At 41.2% G+C, this 20,206-nt stretch overlaps 1 protein-coding gene across 4 annotated transcripts in view; it reads left to right on the top strand.

Annotated features, from left to right (window-relative positions):
* Positions 1-18,694, top strand: part of LOC148011687 (lipid transporter) — a 104,695-nt gene extending 86,001 nt beyond the window's left edge. For 2 of the 4 annotated variants that reach the window (XM_087670257.1, XM_087670258.1), the window contains 10 exons: positions 7,586-7,737; positions 12,690-12,838; positions 12,965-13,125; positions 13,246-13,329; positions 13,453-13,515; positions 13,656-13,793; positions 17,223-17,378; positions 17,530-17,582; positions 17,726-17,910; positions 17,999-18,694. In XM_087670257.1, coding sequence (XP_087526383.1) covers positions 7,586-7,737; positions 12,690-12,838; positions 12,965-13,125; positions 13,246-13,329; positions 13,453-13,515; positions 13,656-13,793; positions 17,223-17,378; positions 17,530-17,582; positions 17,726-17,910; positions 17,999-18,092 — 1,235 coding nt within the window. In that variant the 3' untranslated portion in view covers positions 18,093-18,694. The remainder of the gene's footprint in view (positions 1-7,585; positions 7,738-12,689; positions 12,839-12,964; positions 13,126-13,245; positions 13,330-13,452; positions 13,516-13,655; positions 13,794-17,222; positions 17,379-17,529; positions 17,583-17,725; positions 17,911-17,998) is intronic. The other 2 variants (XM_087670261.1, XM_087670259.1) reach the window with 1 other exon arrangement.
* Positions 18,695-20,206: the final 1,512 nt, after the last annotated feature.

The raw sequence follows: 20,206 nt of genomic DNA, 5'->3' as shown, positions 1-20,206 counted from the left end.
CTAGGGAAAACATCCCTTTCGTTCCATGGTAATCAGTCATCTCGGACCTGCCGGCCATGAAACCATCAAACACTCCCCACTTGGATTAACATCCAAAATCACATTAACAGACAGTTGAATGCACAACCTCTCGCTTCAAGGCATTGCAATCCCATTGCATGCACAATCAGAATTTTAATTGGATGTATCAAAACAATTTCTTAAGGAATTTACAACCTATACAAACCGCCAAGCATAACTTGGGTCAACAATCCATTTAGAGTTAGGTCACCAGCTTCAACTAAGCTAGGAGCGTATCCATTTACGATAGTCCACAGCAAGATCAATAAAACAATTCGTAGGCAATTATACTTATTCCTAATGCACCGGATCACATGCGACTTGCATCTATGAAAGTGTAGGGTTTTGTCTAACGATGCAAGTGTATCTCATGAACAAAAATTAACATTTCATGTGTTTTTTTAAACCATGATTGCGAAACGTGAATTCTAAATGACTATTCATATACTGAACTGGTTAAAAAGCTATCATTTTATGTGAAGTAAGGCGATTACCTTATCATTTTATGTGTGTAAAAGCTACCATTTCGTGCCTAAAATCTTGTGCGAATTCCAAACTCTACCGTTTCGCGCATGCAACTTAGCTCTTAGAGTAAACAAAACCCTATGCATGACATCAATCCTTTCACCCCTTCTACGAGAAATAACTCCTAAATTAACTTTTTAACGCTTAGAACTTGGGCTTGATTCATGTGTGCTGCTTTGGTCGTTCCGCTCACCCCTCCAACATTAACAGTGGCTTGGGTGCCTACGCTTCCCGCAACTATCTTCTTGGGAGCCATTAGCCTCGCGGAGATTGGGCAGTCCACGGGTTTCGGGTTGACAGGTTCGAAAAAAAAGACCGCTGGATGGGCCCTTCGCTAAGAGGGTGGTTTGGGTGTGGTTCCTTGTAGCTACCCACCAACTCCCACTCCCTCTCCTTCTTTCCCTCTCTCTCTCTCTTCCCCTTCTTTTCTACTATTTCTTTCTCTCTTCTTCTTTTCTCTTATTCTCCTACTCTCTCTCTCTCTCCTTCTCTTCTTCTCGTCTTGCTACCTCTTCTTCTCCTTCTTCTTCCACTACTTCTCTCTCTTCTTTTCTCCCTTCCTCTTCTTCTCCTTCTCTTCTTCTCTCCCTCTTCTCTCTCTTCCCTCTTTTTCCTTCTTCTCTTCTCCTTCTTTTCTTCTCCTTCTCTTCTTCTCTCCCTCTTCTCTCTCTTCTTTTTCTCCCTTCCTCTTCTCCTCTCTCTCCCTCTTCCTTCTTCTCCTCCTCCTCTCTTCTTTCTCCCTCCTTTCTCTTCTCTCCTCCTTCTCCTTCTCTCCCTCTTCTTTTCTCTCCTCACTCCTCCTTCTATCTCCTCTCTCCTTCTCCTTCTCTCCCTTTTTTTTCTCTCCTCACTCCTCTCCCTCTCCTCTTCACACTGCTCATGGGGGACAATGGTGTGCAGGCAACGAATTGGGGGGGGGGGAAGGAGGACTTTGCAGCAACGGGGGGGGACTATAAGCCGCCACCTGGGCGGCATGCGCCTCCCCTTCTTCCACATCACTCCCTCTCTCTCTCTCCCCGACATACTATCAGGGGGGGGGGGGGAGGGAAAAGGAAAAAATAATAATTATTATAAAAAAAGAAGAAAATGTTACATCCTCTCCCCCTTAGAGGAATCGAGATATCCTCATCTCGAGAGAAACTGGGGGGAGATAAGCACAATTGGGGCTTATAGCCTGTGGGTTAAGGCCCACCACAATTTCGCTGCGCAACTCTAATTACTCAAATTCTCATCTTAAAATAACAACTTGCCTAAACTCATAGGGTTCAATAGGATTTATTCAAGTATAAGACTTATTACCTCAAGAGGGCCTTCCTAGGATATCTAGTCATCCTCAAAGGGTTACAATAAGCTCCAAGCCTTCATCATTATATGGTTCATAATATGAGCCAAAGGTAGAGTATAGACGGCTTCGTTTAACCGCACATTCCTAATTCTCAGGGTCCAACTCAGGACAATCTGTTTGGATGTGTCCTAGTTCATTGCAGTGGAAACATCGGCGGTTGGGACATCTTTTACGGATGTGATCTATCTCACTGCACTTGTGGCACCTCTTGTCTTGATCTCGTGAGTCATCTTCATCATAGTTGCCTAATTCAAGTTCTTGGACGATTGGATTCGCTTGGAGTAATGAGTCTTGCAAGTCCGTTGGGTGCATTGATTCCAATCGAGTGTTTATGGGTGGATTCAACCCAGCACAGAACTTTGACACCTGTTGTGTCATATCCATTGGGGGCGCGTACTTTAGGAGTAAAACGAACTTTGAATAATATGCTTCAAGGGATAATCGTAGCTGCTTCAAGTCATAGAATTCATTCATCTTTTGTGTGCGGTAGGCAGGTGGTAGATACCTTCCTCGCACAGCTTCCTTAAGCTTATTCCAGGTGACGGTCCCCTCCGAGATCGCTTGGTCTCTGCACCACTGTTTCCACCAAAGTCTCGCTTCGCCTATAAGCTTAAGTTTGGCGAGCATGGCTTGGTTAGTAGGTGCAGTTCCTACTGCCTCAAAATAGTCCTCCATGGACTCAATGAGAGGGGGGTTAGAGCCTCAAGAAGGTGGATTAACTTAAGAAGGTGGAGGGTGGAGTGATTGAGGGAGTAGAAAGGGTAGAGAGGTCGAGGGAGTAGACAGTGTTTGAGGGATAGAGATGTTGAGAGAGTAGAGAGAGAGCTTGAGGGAGTAGGAAAGGTAAGAGTGGTTAAGTAGAGATAGCTTGAAGGAGGAGAGAGCTTAAGATGGCAAGAGTACTCGAGGGAGTATAGTGCTTAAATGATGAATGAGATGGGAGAGAGGAAGAGTATTTTAGAAATTAGTTTATCTATGGGTAGGTTGTACATTTTTGAGAGAGAGAGAGAGAGAGAGAGAGAGAGAGAGAGAGAGGTCTCCCAGCAGGTATTTCCTGGATCTCGTGGTCGCATGCGTGCACCCCCAAAAGCATGGGTGGCGGAGCTATTTTAGATGCCCAAACTCACATGCAGGCACTCCATTGGTCCCTTTTCCGCGCCGTGTGCTCGGATGATCATCATCCGTGGGTCGCTATCGCCCGTTCTTTCCTTGAGGATCATGGGCTTCGGCATGGCAATACCCGACTCCGGAGTTCTTGGTGGCACGTTCTTAATACGGATTCGCGGTTTTCCAGTTCTTCTTCATCGCTGCTTACTCATTTGGTGTGTTCGTGGAAACACGTCCTTCGAAAGGCTCAGTGGCACCCAACGGAGGATCGCCTGGCTACTAACTCTTTTCAATTGGAATTACTGGCAGTCTCGCGTCTACTTTCGTGGAAAGGTAAACATGAGCTTAGACCACAATTCAACCGGATGGCACGGTTGGGCTTGTCTTCAGTTGCGGATGCCACCCTTGCCAGTCGCAATGTGCTTATCTCCTTTCGTACTGCTAGGAGGATTTTCTGGATCCCTCGTGGATATAGGCCTTTATGGGAACAGCTCGGGACGGTGCTCCAGAACAGACAACCCTTTCCTGCTCTTGCTTTGGATCATCCCTGGCAAGATTGGGACCTGCAAGGCCGGCTGCCTTTGAGCAAAGCTTCTGCTAATCAAGTGTATCATCTCCTGATTAAAGATAATCAATGGCTGGTTACTAAAGCGAATGCTTTATGGGGATTGCGTAAATCCCGCTCCTGGTGGAGGGTCACGGTGATGGAGGGCTGGGTCAACAAGACACCCTTTAAATATAAAGTCTTTCTTTGGAGAGTGATCATTGGGGGTCTTCCGCTTGCTTCGGCTCTTTCCAAGCGACGAATCTCCAATGGTACCTGTTTCTTTTGCACCACTACTATGGAAACCGCTCGCCACCGATTTATTTCCTGCCCCGTTGCTAAGAAGGTCTGGTTATTTTTGTCGGCCGTGTGGCGGGGGGTGGTTGGTATCACACTGCGCCCCTTTGATTGGGTTTTGGGCCAGCCCAAATACCCTTCTCCCGCACAGCCACATATGAAGCTCATGTATCACTTTCTTCGATACTGGGGCTGTTGGCATAACTGGACCGTTCGGAATGCTTTTCTGTTTGACTCAGCCCATAATGTTCAGCGATATATTGTGAGGCTTAAGGGCCTCTTGTATTGGTAGTTAGCTCTTCTCCATCGTTCTGATTTGCTCTCTACGGAGGACTTCCGTCCTTGGCATATGGCAATTTCCTCCGCATCCTTGCCATGAAATTGTAACTTGTAGTACTTAGCACCTCGTCGCATGATGACTTGCATTGTCGTCATGTATCTTGTAATCAAGTAATCTTGCATTTTTTTCGTAATTAATACAATTACCTTTTACGAAAAAAAAAAAGAAAAGAAAAAAAAAGAGAGGTCTCCCGCATTGGCAGATAGATCTCATTCGCCACTCTGACTTACTCCCTCAGGAGGACTTACTTCCTTGGCATATGGCAATTTCCTTTGCGTCTTTGCCATGACTTTTTTTAACTCGATGGCTTAGAGCCATCATGTTTCTTGTAATCATGTATCTTTTTTTCGTAATTAATACAATTACCTTTTACGAAAAAAAAGAGAGGTATTAGTGTTGTGGTAGATCTTCTCTATGGTTTCAACTAATTTAGTTCTTCCTGACATTGTTGCTCCTTGGTTGGATATTGTTCGCTCCACTCTAGATGTCCTTCCTATGGGATATTTGTGTGAGGTATTAGTGTTGTGGTAGATTTTCTCTATGGTTTCAACTAATTTGGTTCTTCCTGACATTGTTGCTCCTTGGTTGGATATTGTTCGCTCCACTCTAGATGTCCTTCCTATGGGATATTTGTGTGATAGGGTCTTGATAGCCTTGATTTGTGTTTGTTTTGTTTTCTTAGTTGACCTGATGGTCTGATGTAAATATTGCTACTTAATTCAATTATTTTCACGTAAAAAAGAGAGAAGTATTATGAAAAAAAAGAGAGAGGGAGAGGTTGTTGTTTTGGGGGTTGTGGGGGGGGGGGGGGGGGGGGGTTTGAGAGAGAGAGAGATGTCAAGTTGGGATCATGGTCCATGGATATGTGTAGATGTTGAGAGAGAGGGTGGTTGCAATGTGCATAATGCATTGTAACATTGATAATTTTTGTCATGTCACATTTGAGAGAGAGGAGGAGAGAGAGAGAGTGAATGAAAGAGAGAGAGAGAGAAGAAGATAGAGCTGTTGGAGGAGCCATTGTAGAAAAATGGGTCTAAAACACGTAGGAAATGACTATTTTGACCGAGCGGACATGTAGTTGAGTGTTGATGGAGGGCAAGTAGGGAACACATTGGACGGATCGTACTGAACGTGGTGGATCAGACAAATTGACCTGTCCGTCGGGTCATAGTGGACATATTTAACGGACAGATCGACCCTTTTTGTCAGATGTAGATAACCTTGACCTAGACTTGAATCAAAAGTGGTGAAGTTTGAAGCCTTCAATGTTGCACAAGATAAGATGAAAGCTTTGATGTTCATTTAGTAGGTTGATGTAGCCTCTTGGGAGGCAACTTCATTGAATCTTGTAAAATTTGAAAGGCAATCACTTTTTTGAATGGAAATGCATTGTAGTGGTGATCCATACTTCTAATGAAAGGTAGAGTATTGTCAACATGGATACAATTTAAGCAAATGTTTACTTCAAATTGGTTGACAAGTACTTTTGAGGTGGACATTATGACAACTTGGAATAAGCTAGATGCAACTCAATGCAAGAATTGGAGCTATATAACAAGTTGTTTTGGAATGCCTTGTTGCTCGTGACTTCTCACTATCTAGTTCCCCTTCATGAGCAAGTTGAGAAGTATGTTTGTGGGCTGCCAAAAGGAATCATGGATTTTTGTATAAAATCCACCGCGTCTAGCATGTCAAAGCTCATAGAAATAGCTAGCATAGCTGATGCTTTGCTGCATGGGAAAGATTTGGGTTTCCAAGACACTGATTAGAAGTTGAATAAGAAGTTTTCATAGGTTGAGAAAAGGGGTAGATCTGAACATTAGGCTGAAAAGAAGCAAAAACAGCAAAGGGTTGGAAAACAATTGCACAATGTAGGGAATTAAGGGCTACAAACAAATGTTTTGTTTGTGAATTGGAGGGTCACATGGCAAACGACTGTCCCAATAGGCAGCAAGCTACAAAATTTGGAAATTAGGGAGATCCCAAGGAGAAGACCCAAAACATTCGTTGATTTGGTGTCTGATGTAGTTAGAGACTAGCCCAATGATGATGCTACTAAGCTTTGTAGAGCATGGGGAAAAATCATAGATCGGCATTCTTTGACATTCTTTGAGATGGTTTTCTAATGATGCAAGGATGACTACGCCATAGAGTCGTCGAGGCCTAAGTTGATGAATAAGAGTCATACTCCTCCTTATGCAAGGCAAAGAGGCATAAATAACACAGCTTAAGGCAGTGGAGTGCTTCTTTTATTGTCTTGCTTTGAGGCGCGATGTGGAGTAGTTTGTCAAGACATGCATCTTATGTCTGAAAGTGAAGCAAGATAGGCAAAAGATGTTGGGCTTATTGCGGCCCTTGCCTATTCTTGGTAGGCCTTTGTAGAGCATTGCTATAGACTTTATGTTAGGGGTGTGCAGGGGGCAGCTAGGGGGGCCAGGCAGTGATAGGAGTCAACAATCTGGGAGGCAGGTGGTGGAACAGGCAGCCAGGTAGCCTGAAGCGGCAGTCAGCAGTGGCAGGGGCATTGACAGTAGGGAAGGCAGAACAAGAGGGTTGTGGGGCTAATGGTAGGAAGGCTTGTGAGGGCAGAAGGGCAGGGTGGCATCGGGCAGGAGGTGATGAGGCAGCAGACAGGCGTGCATCAGCTAGAGGCCTGGGAGGGGCTGGTCGTGTTTCAGCTCCAAGACACATCCATAATACAGTGCTACAGATCTAGAGTTATTTTGAAAGCAGTTTTGAGTGGCCACAAGAGAGTGGATGTTGTCATCACATATGTTACTGGAGATCTTGGGAGTCTAGACCTGGAATCCTTCACATTCTGTGTCCTGTATCCTCAACTTTCCCTCCCAGTGCTTGTTGTTCAAATGCTATTCTGTTTCAACTGGGGATCAATATTCAAAGTGCCACAAGTTCGTTGGTGTACTGTACGATGATATTGGAATTCTGTAAATGATTGTGCTTCACATAAAACTCATCTGTTGGGGCTGTACCTTCTTGTTATACATCATAAGGTGTCAGATTGTGATCATCATGACATGAAGCACAATGAATCCGCTAATGGCATTTTTTTTAGATTTTGCGTTGTATTGGTGCTATAAAAAATCCAATTCAGAAGGCGATTCATGAGCAGGGTGGTTTGGGATGATCAGCAGTTATACTGCAAGGAAGATGCTAATGGCATGTTTGGGAAAAAGAAATATTTCTGTTTAAAGTAAAGATGGAATATAGGCTGTTTCTAATTTATTTCAATTATGGTATTGTCAAACTAGTGGTAATCAGATTTTGTCAAGAAGGTATCATGTTAGATTTATTTATATGTGGATCAAACTTTGTAAGCAGCCCTTTGATTGTGGCTTGTATTTGGCAGGCACCTCTTGTGTCATAGAAGTTCTCAGTGAACCATTGTATATTCTTGCACAGAACATGCTTTTGTTAGGAGTGCGTGTGAGGATTGAAGCAGCAGCTACATTGATTCGTTGTATTGTCACTTATACACTTATTACTCAAGGATTTGGCAAGGTTAGTACATCTTTTTATCTATCAAATAGTGTGGTGCACACCAACAAGGGGTTTAATTAGTAAGGATATTTTTAAGGATCACAGTTATCTACTCTCTCTACATGTGGCTTCCTTGCTAATAGGATCTGCAGCTCCTCATGACTGTTTCTTGTTCTTTCCTCAGCTCATCTGTCAGTGATTAATTCTGTTCATCCACACCCTAATCTCATCTTTTGGTGCCTTAAAAGAACTTGTTGCTGATTAACACCAGTGAAACCTTTAAGGCAAGATGTTCCAAATGTTAATGAAATATTTAATCTGTTTTGTTCGCATTGCCCTTTAGGGCATATGCTTATACAATGGTGCGGTGACAAGGTGGTGCATGTCCCAAAAAAATTACCCATTGTTAACTTCAGTTAAGTGGTCCACTTAGCCTTGAAATGTGTGTATATCTTGCTTTTCAAGAAAGAATAGATTATTTGAGAAAATTAAAGAAAAAGAGTATTCTCTCGTGGCCATTCAAGATATCATGAACAATGTTTTTGCCCTTCATAAACCCATATTGATGAGGATGAACAAGATCAGGTAAATGGTTTTGCCCATCAAGGAAATTGGTCTCCATTGCGTAAGCTTCAAAGGAGAGGGGACTTGAGGAATCGACTTAATCAGCCCCTCTTTCCATGATGAAGGCGTATTGCTTGAAACTCAAAACTGTTGGCACATGGCATCCAAGGGTTTTGCCAAAGGAGATGCATAGGTCCCAAAGAATTCATTGGTGAGACCATCACGAACAGTGCTTTTATCATTAGGCAAGTGCAACAAGACATCCATAACTTCACCTTCACGAATATCAACCTCTAGGAAATCATGCATATCGTGGGGAACTTAATCTTTGACCAAATCACAAAAGGCTACATGGGCTTGAGCAACTTGATAAGAACATGCTTGTCATGAATCCAAATTCTGACACATAGATACAATAGATTTGGGTTCCGTGACCGTGTGACCATCTGCATTTTGCATCTCACCACATTTTCCTACTTTGGGGATGCATGCAAGGCTCCAAAGAATTTATGAGTTTGACAAGAACTATCTCAAAGACCTTCGGGGTCAAATTTCTAAGCTTAGCTTGTTGGTAGGAGCGTAGCTAAAAACCTTGAATAAGTTCAGCCAGCCATGTTGATAGTGCGACTAGGAAATCATCTTGCGGCAATTCAAGCAACAATAGATGGACCAAGGCCAAGGACCAAGACCAATACGTCTTCTGCAACATGCAAATGCTACCAACAAGTGAAGCGTGATAAATTCCATATTGCCTTGACACCTTTTGTACACTAGAAATTAATCTTTTAAAAGAGTCCAAACTGCCTAGTGGAAAGTCGCATAAAAACCTCTCTAGCAAGCTGAGTTATGTATCCCTTGAAAACGGCATGACTCAAAAAGGAAGAATTGAATCTCAAGGGCAGTCTACCCAAGAGACTGGCAAAAGCATCTATCGGCCACCTAATCATGTCAAGCTACAAGGGGAAATAATGAGATAAGACATATTTCTGCAAGACCCGCAGTTGCAAAATTTCTGGTAAAAAAGAATCCTCATGGATGACATAGATATGGTCCAATTGAGACCATGTGGCTAAGTTAAACAAAAATCCTAAAGCTAATGGAGAAAGCCAAAGGCCAAAGATCTTGCTTGAGAATTGCAAAAGCATTCCAAGCCTCGCTTTTCAGAGCATCCATTAGAGAATGTTTTGAAGTAGAGTGGGATGGTCAACGCACATGTTAGAATCACACATAAGCAAACGTGGCAGTCTTCCCAAGGCTAGAGAATCCTAAAGATGGCTCCACAAGGCTTGAAGATGCAATGAGTCATCAGATACATAATAGCCAACCAGCCACAGAACTTACCCTCTGAAAACAATTTCAATCACTAGAAAACGTCCAATGAAAGCTGTATTGAGCTCAAACATAATGACAAGAAGATGGGCTGTAGATTAGTCTTCGAGGTCATTATTCACAACCCTCAATAATTTTGCCATTGCCTCTCTCTCTTGCCAGGTGGATGTGTGTATAGATATACCCCTAGTTATTGCAAAGTTTGGTATTTATATATTGTTTCCAATTTCTCAAAACTTGGGGCTGTTAGCATAAGTGGGTCATTCAGAATGCGTTCGTTTTTAATATAGCCTCAGCTGTCCAAGGACATATATCTAGGCTAAAGGGCCTTTTGCATTGACAATTAGATCTCATTCAACATGCTAATATTCTCCTTAGGGAGGACTTGGTTTCTTTGCATACAACCAGCTTCTTTTGCTCCTTTGTTGTGACTTTTGTATTTCTCATGTGATTTGATATTATATAATTACCCATTACTGTTGGGGTTTCACTCATGCCTATGCTCACAGAGGAGTGTCGGTGATCTCAGTAGGACACTGGGGCACTTTTTACTCTCCGTACAAGAGGTTTTTTCCCCTAGATTTATTCTCTTTATTGTAGGTGACTATGTTACATATTTTCAGGCACTTACCTTGTTGTAGACACTTTGGGTGTGAACACCCTCTTACAACCCTAAGGTTTAAGGGTTATACCTTGTACTTTCATCTTGCACTTTCAATCTATTGCATTGGGTGTCATGCTTCCACCCTCCACAATGTCTACTCTACTCTTACCTGAGCTTCAATGCTCTACATCTCTCACATTTGGTATCAGAGCAGCCCTCTACTTAGCCCAGCTCGTGGCCACCGCCAGCTGAGCCGCCAGGATCCAGCGTCTCAGCATTCAGTCCAAGGTTGTCCACCACCAGCAGTGTGCTCCATCACCAGTCCTGCAGCGCTGCCAAAGAGGTGCCCAGACTGCTCCAGTCTGCCCCCCTGCGCCAAATGCCCCTAGCTCCCTGCGTGGTGGGCGAGCTGTCGATCAGGTGCGACCAGTCGGGGCGGGGGCAGTGTTGCAACGTGACAGGCATGAGCTTTTTGCCGGAGGCTTATGTTTCTCAGGTTTCTTGGATCTTTAATGGAGCTGCAAGTGGAAATCCAACTCATGGCAACTCTGATTGGAGTTACGGGAGGTTTACGCAGGCGATTAATGTTTGCTCTGCTAATGGAGTGGTTTGCTCTACCTTGCCGGAACCTTTCTCTGAGGGTGGGCAGCAGTTGGGTGCCAAATTCTCCCCCTTGGGAGTACCCAGCTATCAGTACAAGTGGTAGGTATGCTCCTTGAGCCACCTCCCCCTGCCCCCGAAAAAAAAGAAGTAAAAAGGTAAAAAGGAAAACCTCAAAAAAGAAACCTTCCTCACAGTCCAAGAAAATGGAGAGGAGTAGGGCTGGCCTTTGTAGACCTTGCTTGGAGGAGTCTGGTTGTAAGCCTAATAGGGAAGATTTGGTGGTTAGACCCTCATATTTCCTGCAGAATTTGCATAAGTGGTTAGACCCTTTATCACACTGGATGAGTTGGAGTGGGACCTATGGTGGTAAGCCTTGTTGATGTCGGAGGTCTCAACAGGACATTTTGATGCAAGATGATGATAATAGTCCCCCAATAGAAGTCGACATCAGCCAGAGTAGTGCATTATTTAGCCTTTCCAGTGTGCCTTTAGGTAGTGGCTTGAGGACACAAAAGGTTTCCTTCTTGTTGTTGGTTGCCAATGATGGGTTGCCTGTTGGTATCAGCACAGATGCAACTTGACAGGGTGTGTCAGAAGTGCCTCCTCAAGGCTTGGAGACACTGAAGTATTGAATTTGGCCATGCAGTGTGGTCTAATTGGTTTGAAGAGGAAGCTGCATGATTCATAGCTGTGTGGAGTTGAGCCTTGGGTGGATCATTTGGGGCGCTTTCTGCCAATAGTCCATTGGTGAGGGGCATATCTATGTTACAAGGCTAAGATGAATGGCATGATCTTTGTCATTGGGACTGGTTCATGTGCTGTGTTTGCTTGCCTAGGTGACAGCTTCTGGAGCCCTCCTCATCACACCCACAAATTTCAGGAGCTTACTTGGAGGCTTTTAGGGTGGCATATGGAAGACCCATTGCCTGGTGCTAGTTGATAGCACTCGTTTTGTGCCACCATAGCTGAGCTTTGGTACATCATACATTCTACTTCGAGCACACTGGGAACAATTCCAAGTCACTTGTGTGATTGTGAGGAGCTCAGACAGGTTGTCCTTCACAATTGGGGATACCACATCCTGTTCTTGGTGGTATCCAATGGGGACTCTTAATTTTTTTTCATGTATATGAAAATCCCTTATGAAGAATGGCTTAGTTGGGCTGTAATTGTGTAAGAGAAAGCTGATGTAAGGTGTGGCATTAAATATGTTAATGAGTTGGCCTAGGGTCATCATAATGTGAAAGAATGCTGATGTGTGACAGGTGGCATTGAATACAATCTTGATAAATGCCATCTATGTCCTGATGACCATCTATGTCCGGAGGAAATTTTTTTTCATTCAGAGATAAGGGACAGATTGAATTAGTGTGCAACAATTAATGAGTTGGCCTAGGGTCATCATAATGTGAAAGAATGCTGATATGTGACAGGTGGCATTGAATACAATCTTGATAAATGCCATCTATGTCCTGATGACCATCTATGTCCGGAGGAAGTTTTTTTTCATTCAGAGATAAGGGACAGATTGAATTAGTATGCAACAATCAAGTATCCAAGGACAAGTGTAGCTAGGATCACATAGTTATTGGATAAATAAGCTTGCTTATTCAGAATGTCTGCATAGATTCTCTTGCACAGAAAGTAACGTTCTGTCAAACAATAGTTGCAGCAGTCAAGTCACAAAAGATATCAGTATCCTGGATATTTTATCAATGTAAAGGTTTCCTTTTGAGATTTATACTCAGTTGTAAGTCTTACGAATTATGCTCCTGGCTGGCATCTTAATCATTTTAATATCAGGTATGTATATTCACATTTGAGTCATTAGGTCACTATCTCAAAGAGGATGTTTTTTCACTTTTTGCTACAGGCTGGTGGAGTTCTATTTGGATATGCACAGCTCGCATATGCATTATGCTTGGTTCTTGGATATTGGACTTATTTTCTGCTATTTTCGAAGCTTAAACATGATTTTCAGGAAAACAAAGCATCAATAACTAGCTACCTTCTTCCAGTTTGGTATGTTGAGTTCTTCAGCATTTAACCAATCACATTTTCTTAAAAATAAACAATTGGTGCATTTACTACATGTTTTCTCATTGTTTGATAGAGCCCCTTTCTATTGTGATTGTCTCTGTGATGTAGGGGCATGTGGAAGCATATTGATAAACAGTTGTTGTACTTGTGTATGATGTTTACTTTCCAGTCATTTCAAAAGTTGGTTCTTCAAGAAGGAGAAAAATTTGTGCTGCTTATTTTTGACACCACCTATAATCAAGGAGTTTATGGGTTTGTTGACAATTTAGGTATGGCTGAGTTTTATACCATCATGTTCCCTTGTTATTTTCACAAAGACTTCCAGTTCCACACTCATTGGTCAGTTCTAAAGTCCATGTAAGTCATTGGCATTGTATACCTTGTAACAGGAAGTCTAGTGGTCAGATCATTTTTCCAACCATTTGAAGAAAGTGCATTCACAATTTTTGCCAAGATCAGCAGTTCAAAGATGCGTAATGTTCTATTCTTCTTGTTGTTTTTGTTTCTTTTTAAAATTCAGATTTCAGGGCCATCTTCTTTTGCTTGGTAACTCTACTACTAAAAACAAAGGAGAAAACTTGTTCCTGTCTTGGCAGGTTTGGACCTCCCTAGGCTTCAGCACATTCTGTTCCTAGCCTTGAAGCTAGTCTCCCTGATTGGTATGTGTCTTCCTCTGGTTTAGAAAGGGGACACACACATGCATGCACGCGCATGTTTGTGTGGCCACATGCACATGTGGGCATACACACATGCACATGCTCACAATGATCTGACAACTCTTGCAACATTTTCTGCATAGGTTTGCTGTTTGCCACTTTTGGGCCAAGCTACTCGTATGTGCTTCTCCGGATCTTGTATGGCAGAAAATGGAGTGACGGAGAAGCATCATCAGCACTAGCTTGGTATTGCTTCTATGTGTTGATGCTGGCCTTAAATGGTATGCACTTTATCCATATCTTTACTTTTGTGAAAATGGATGAGATGACTAAGAATTGGCTTATGATGTTTTCGAAAGTGGTTTCTGTTCGAGACATGTTGGTTATTCTACAAAAAAGAAAAAGAAAAAATGTGTGGATACACCCAACAATGAATAGTAATAATATAAGACTAAATTATAACTTTGATTACATTACAAAAATTGTACAATTAAAATACGTACAAGTGGAGTTCATTTAGGAAAGATTTCCAGTGTTAGGATGAAGCTCACTTTACCTTGACAAAAACCCTTTGGCCAGTGCCTAGCTCAATTGAAAACCAACACATCTCACAAGTCGTCCCAAACTTAAGAATTCTTACCAAGGAGAGAGATTGAATTGCAAAATCCTAATTCAAATGGGAGTCCTCTCAAAATTGATAAGATCATTAACTTCACAATATATGCAACTTGGATTAGTAATCACAGAGTCCCTACTCACATCATCAGCACCCAAGAGTAGGTTAAGCCAAACATCAATACGTAAGTTTGAGTACATATTTATAATTGAGCCAACTAACTGCAATCACTTCTCCAGAGGTGAAGGGCAAACTCAACCATGGTGAAGGTAGCCCCAAAAATAAGAGTAATTTCAAACTACACCTAATTGGAGTCAAACATCTAATTGAAGTCAATGCACAATAGTACTTAAAGTAACTTTGCATGTGCACATTTGTGTGTGCACTCATGTAAAGGCACACTCGTCCAATTTTGTGGTTGAAGCTTATGCTGATCTCTTTTTAGTTGCCTGGAAATGAAGAAGCGTATATTTATTGCTTTACGACAGCACTAGAAGCATTTGCACTGGCTGCAAGCTGTGTCTTAAGTTCAGGCTACAAAAACAGTTTGCAATCTTGGACCAAGATGTTGGCTTCTTTATGTACAAACCACCATAGATATATATTTGGCAATTTGATACTACATGCCAAGCTTTGGATTTTGGGTCACTTCAAAGGGTCTATTCATGGATCCCTCTTTGCTACAAAGGGGGTCATGCATTGGTCCTTGGAGAGCACTCTCAGATATTAAATGAATATGATGGGAAGTCGATCAAGATGGAAAGCTTGCATTGGAGTAGTGTATTGTATGCTTCTTGGCTATTCTAGAGCTGACAAAAGCTTTCGTTTTTGTCTATGAAATGTATTTTTGTTGTGTATTTATATTCTCTCCTTTCAATATTTTGACGACTTTCCAACAAGCTCAAAACTGTATACTTGGGGATACTAGATCCAATATGAACCTTTCAAGCCAGTGCATCTCCTTAGACCAAGGACTGGAACATCGGACAGCATTGAGGAATTTTTCTCTTCCATGAAATCTCAACCAAGAGAGTGGTTTGCTGCAACATGTCCCTTGCATCATGGATAATGCTAATTCACGTTGGCATTGATCAGATGTGCAGGAAAGAAGAGTTTCAAAAATCTGACTTGTAAGTTGCTACCTGTAAGAAGGGAATGGCATTCCGTTTGGTTGTGAGAATGATGAGCAAAAGATGAGACCTCCAGTTGCTTGTGCAATTCAACCTGAACGGAAGCAAACCCATGTCGCACTTGGTTCAAAGAGAGTATGAAATGAGGGGAAGCCAATTCATCCATCCCTCTACCCATAAGGCCCACCATATGTTCATGTCGTTTTAGACATGTGTCATCCGTGTACACCATTTACAAGTTATATCACACTTCCCCCCTTGGGAGAAGTTTTATCTTTGACTACATGGTGATGATAACTATGCATGATTCAAGCCCAACAAGCTAGTATATGTGCCCTGTTTTGATTGGTGAGGCAAAACATTTGGTTTGTCATGTACTAGAGTATTGCTGCAACTGCAGTGTCCCATACCACTGAGCCATAATGCAGCCTCATGATATCAATCTCACTGTTAGCAAGCATACTGGCTCAAAAGGTTGAAGACCTGATGTATTCTGAACTCACAAAATGTGAGAGTGCATATTCTGTCAATCTAAACCGTGAAGCACTGCTGGAGGTAACTTCTTTCAACAATCCTGCTTCTTTGCACTTATGTGACTGTGGATGCACAATGGAGGTACAATATTCAGTAGTGGCAATGGGGAAAGAGAGAGAAAGAGTGAGCAACGGGAGAGAGTGAGATGCACAATGTGTGGGTGCAATGAGTTGTACCTCTTTTAGGCTTTTTGTGATAGTTATATGTTAAGTACAAGTGCTAAGGGTGTGTTCACACCCGAGCCCGTGTAAAAGGCACAGTGGCCCTTTATTCTCAACAGTAACTAATCGGCACCAATAGCACTCATAAAATTGGACACTAAGCAAGCTACAGACAGCATAGCCATCTAAGTCCCTCACCTGATCCATTGCCAAAAGCCTTCAAAGTGACTACACCCAATATTTAATAAAAATAGGTTCATGTATGACTATTACAAGTATTGGTTTTATTTACCAGTATGAATTATCTGGTGTGTCACCAATTTTTCGCTTAAACAAAACAAATGCAAGTATGCGAAACTATCTTGCAAAACAAAAGATTTGTATGTTTGCTGATTGGCCGTATCCCATCAGATGTGGCCCTGATAAATTTGCACAAAAATTAATTAAAGCAGTCAAAACTTGTAGTCTGTTAGTAGTGAGTCGCCTCAAAATCTGAAGTGTGCGCATCAGTCTTGTTAATCTGCAATCAGCCTCTAGTCATCTGCCTTCACCTTCAAACTTATGGCTGACCCTAGAAGTCTTTTTATAGGAACCTCAAAACTTTTCAATATTAGGCTCTTCATCACCAAACAAGCCTTGCAGCAGCTTTACTTTTTTGCTACTTGAGGTTGATACTGCTTTGTTTTTGCTAGTAAAGGCTGATTATGGCATCATTTTCAACAAGCCAGGTTGTCTTGGCTTTGATTCTAGCAGTACTCTCTGGACACAAATAGCTGTATTCGGGTTTTCAACCTTCTCCTCTAAGAGGAGAATGATTAAATTGTGTTTTCTAGCTGCCAGTAAGTTGAATTCAGAGAAGCAACAAATTTTATTACTGGTGCTGAGTCTGATTTTGGATTTGGCTACACAAAAACGAGCTACTGTTCTAAGGGTTGTTTTTCACATGCCCAATGATCGTGCAAAAAAATTGTATTCCTGAGGCTCTCAAGCAGAGACTTGTTTCAATCTGGACAAGTATATAATCATGATTTCAGTACGTACTTATTTAATGAGTCTTGGACGGCATCCTTATTTTGCAACACTGGATGGAAGAAAGATGTCAGATTTTCTAAGTTTCAAATAGTATGGTTCAGACTTTCTTTTGTTTCCTTCTTGGAGAGAGCAAGAACAGTGAGCATGTCTGTTTGCTTTATGCTGCTTTAATAATCCTGCAATTCAAAATAAGTCGGTCTTTCTGATGAGGTTTATTGTTGATTGAGTTTTTTCAAGGTACCACTGAGGCATTTCTGCATGCTGTTGTCACGAAAGCACAACTTGCTCGCTCTAATGTATGGCTCGCAGTATGCTCTTTCATATACATGTCTGCAAGCATTGTGTTCATCCGTATCGCTGGAGCAGTTGGTCTGATCATTGCAAATTCTATAAGTATCCTAAAAGTTGAGCTTCCTTGAATATTAATCTTCACTTCAAAAGAGATAATCCAGAACATCTCATTCTGCTGGAGATGCTCTGTGTGCAGTTATCTTTAGTTTATTGTCTTCTATGAGAGTTTTTGGTTTCCTTAACTCATTTGAAGATATGTTACTCCGGATAATGTACTCAATGATGTTTATTTGGAGGTTTTTCAAGGTGAGATATTGCATATGCAAAATCAGCCTTTGAAACATGCACAATTTTCAACATGCTCAAGAACTTGCATGTTTTCAGCTGAAGAAACTTGAAACTCGGCCACATAATCTTGATTGTTTTTCATTGTTCTCTAATATGAGCAGGAGACAGGTACGTTTAGGCTTTTGGACGTGTTACCAAATACGAAGGTACAGTTAATGCTAAGTGTTACAGCGGTGACAACACTTCTATCCAAAAAGAAGCTACTGGACAAAGAGAGGTTTTGGTCCACAGCTCCTTTGCATGTGGGAGTAGGACTGGGCTGTCTGGCATTCCTGGCTTTTCTTTTGTATCCTTTTTCCCCTTACTCAAACAAATGGAACATATCTTGGAGAGTTAACAAGATAGCTTCTGGAAACTTAACTTCAAACTATCAGATATAAATATGAGCGATACTTTTTTGCAGAACTTAGAGATATTCACAAGTCAAGACACACTGAGGGGCTTCAAGCATCATCTCATATAGATTAACATAAACAGAGGGGCTTTCAAGTGTTGGTATCAGTGTCTTCACCCATATATGTCTCCTTGTGCCATCCTTGGAGAAAAAGGAAGGGGTATTGTAATTCAAAGAGAGCCATTTCTATGCTTAAAGCAAGAGCTTCCGAGTTGCATTTTCTAATCATTAGAGTTGAGATCAGATAAACTTGCAAGCTGGGATTTTGTGTCAATATACAGCCTCCATATAATACGATATCTGGAGTGGAGTCTTTGGAGCTTTCTTGGAAGAGTACAGAACAGTAATTTGTGAGTTGAGTATTTCTACTCTAGATATGAGAAATGTAGTGATATTCAAATCATCTTCCTAGTGGCAATCAAGGTCTAATACGGCTTTGAAAGCAGATCCTTCGTAGAGATGTTCATTAGCAACATGTGAGATACCTGATGATGAACAGAATTTATAGTAAGGTTTCCCAAAATGCTTGTATAGTGCGTAGGATTTAATTCATAACCATGATGGTGCTTCCGTTTAATCGCTGATGTATTAATGTCCTTTAAGATGCCTAAAATGCATGGAGAACAAAGAGTTAAACATCAAGATTTTAGTCACAATCCACTTTAGGGTGCCATTAGCACAAAAATGAAGCCACTTGCTAAAGCTATCATTTATGACCCACATTTTAGTTTACTTGAAACAATTTGATTGCTTTCGTATTACAACTTTATCTTCTATGTCTCCAAACTTCCAAGACTGCTTGATTCTTCCATTGCCTAGTGATATCCCACTCCCTTATTCTTCCAATATTGACCTAGTTTGGTCCCTAATCTATATAACTATAAATATGTTTTGCAATCTTCATCTAGTTCCTTGTGTGTTTGTATGCCACCTGTTTGGAAGGTCTCTAGTGCATGGAATGCAATCTTCTTTTGCAATGTAGATTGATTAAAGGGGGACCCATACCCTTGTTTAAAGAATGTGGATAAATCTCAACATGCATGTGATTGCATCCAGTAGGAACATGAGATCAAGAAGGTAGAGGAACAAGAAGTATATCAATTTTTGGGTTTTTCATCCTTTGATAGGATGCTCAATTATTATAAAGACATAGGTAAGAACTCATTAACATTCATGTTGTATAGATGATTGCTTAGAAGAGGATATTAACCACTCTTAAAGCAACCTCCAAACTAAGATTGGTGGCTTGTTTGTAGTGCCCCAGATAGCATGGTTGTAAATGTATCATTTTGTTGCTCCTATTTAGTAGCAAGTGTTGGGGGCGAAAAAGTGGATATTGGGAGTTGAGGTTCAAGTTTAGCTAATGGGCCACACCTTGAAATCGTGTAAGTCCGAATTTTCTAAATATTTGTCAATATAGAATATGGTGATCCACTTTGCAAGATTTTAGTTCATAGCTAGCTATTTGTGAGACATGGAATCAAAGTTTCAAGCAAGAATGGTAAAATATGTGATATTGGAATTTGTGCTAAACATACGACAAAATCATGGAAATTTGTGAAATTTTATATGCTTTTTAAGGTTGATACCATATAGAACATGGAAGGTTAATAGGCTACTAATTTAAAGCTCAGAAATAGTTGCAAAGCAAGGTTTGTTTTGATAAATGTAGTAGTTTGCTATTGGTATTAAGTTTTTAGAAGATGTAGGTTTGTGAAAAAGTGTGACTTCATTTGCCATATATGCTTATATTGCTCATTAAGTTTAGCTATAAAAGATTTAAGATAAACTTGTCAAAAAATGGAATTGAGAAAAGAAAGTGGCAAACTCTAGAAGAACTATTGGTGGAGATATGTATGTTGTACTTACGTACAAGTCAAGTGGATGCATCCTCATGCATGCATGTGCATGTGTATATACATAAATGTGCATGCACAACCACCAAAGCTATGTATGTATCATTATTAAAGGTACTCAATTACACGTGTTTTAAGAATAATTTATATGACTACATGTATTAACCTAAGCTTTTCTTACAAAATAATTAATCAAACTTTTACTTTTTCAATAGATTTTTATTAAGTGTGTGTCATAATTTCATGCACTACCCTTTTACTCTATAAAAGAAAAATGATCTATGATAACTTTATGCACATTATGCTAATGAGCTTTATGTTTGTGTGTACAT

The sequence above is a fragment of the Lygodium microphyllum genome, chromosome 28 (genome assembly GCF_053477565.2).
Source record: "Lygodium microphyllum isolate KBCC chromosome 28, Lygodium_microphyllum_v1.1.10, whole genome shotgun sequence".
In the NCBI taxonomy this organism is placed as follows: Eukaryota; Viridiplantae; Streptophyta; class Polypodiopsida; order Schizaeales; family Lygodiaceae; genus Lygodium; species Lygodium microphyllum.
Note: the sequence above shows the minus strand (reverse complement) of the source record. Positions and strands in the feature narration are given on the sequence as shown.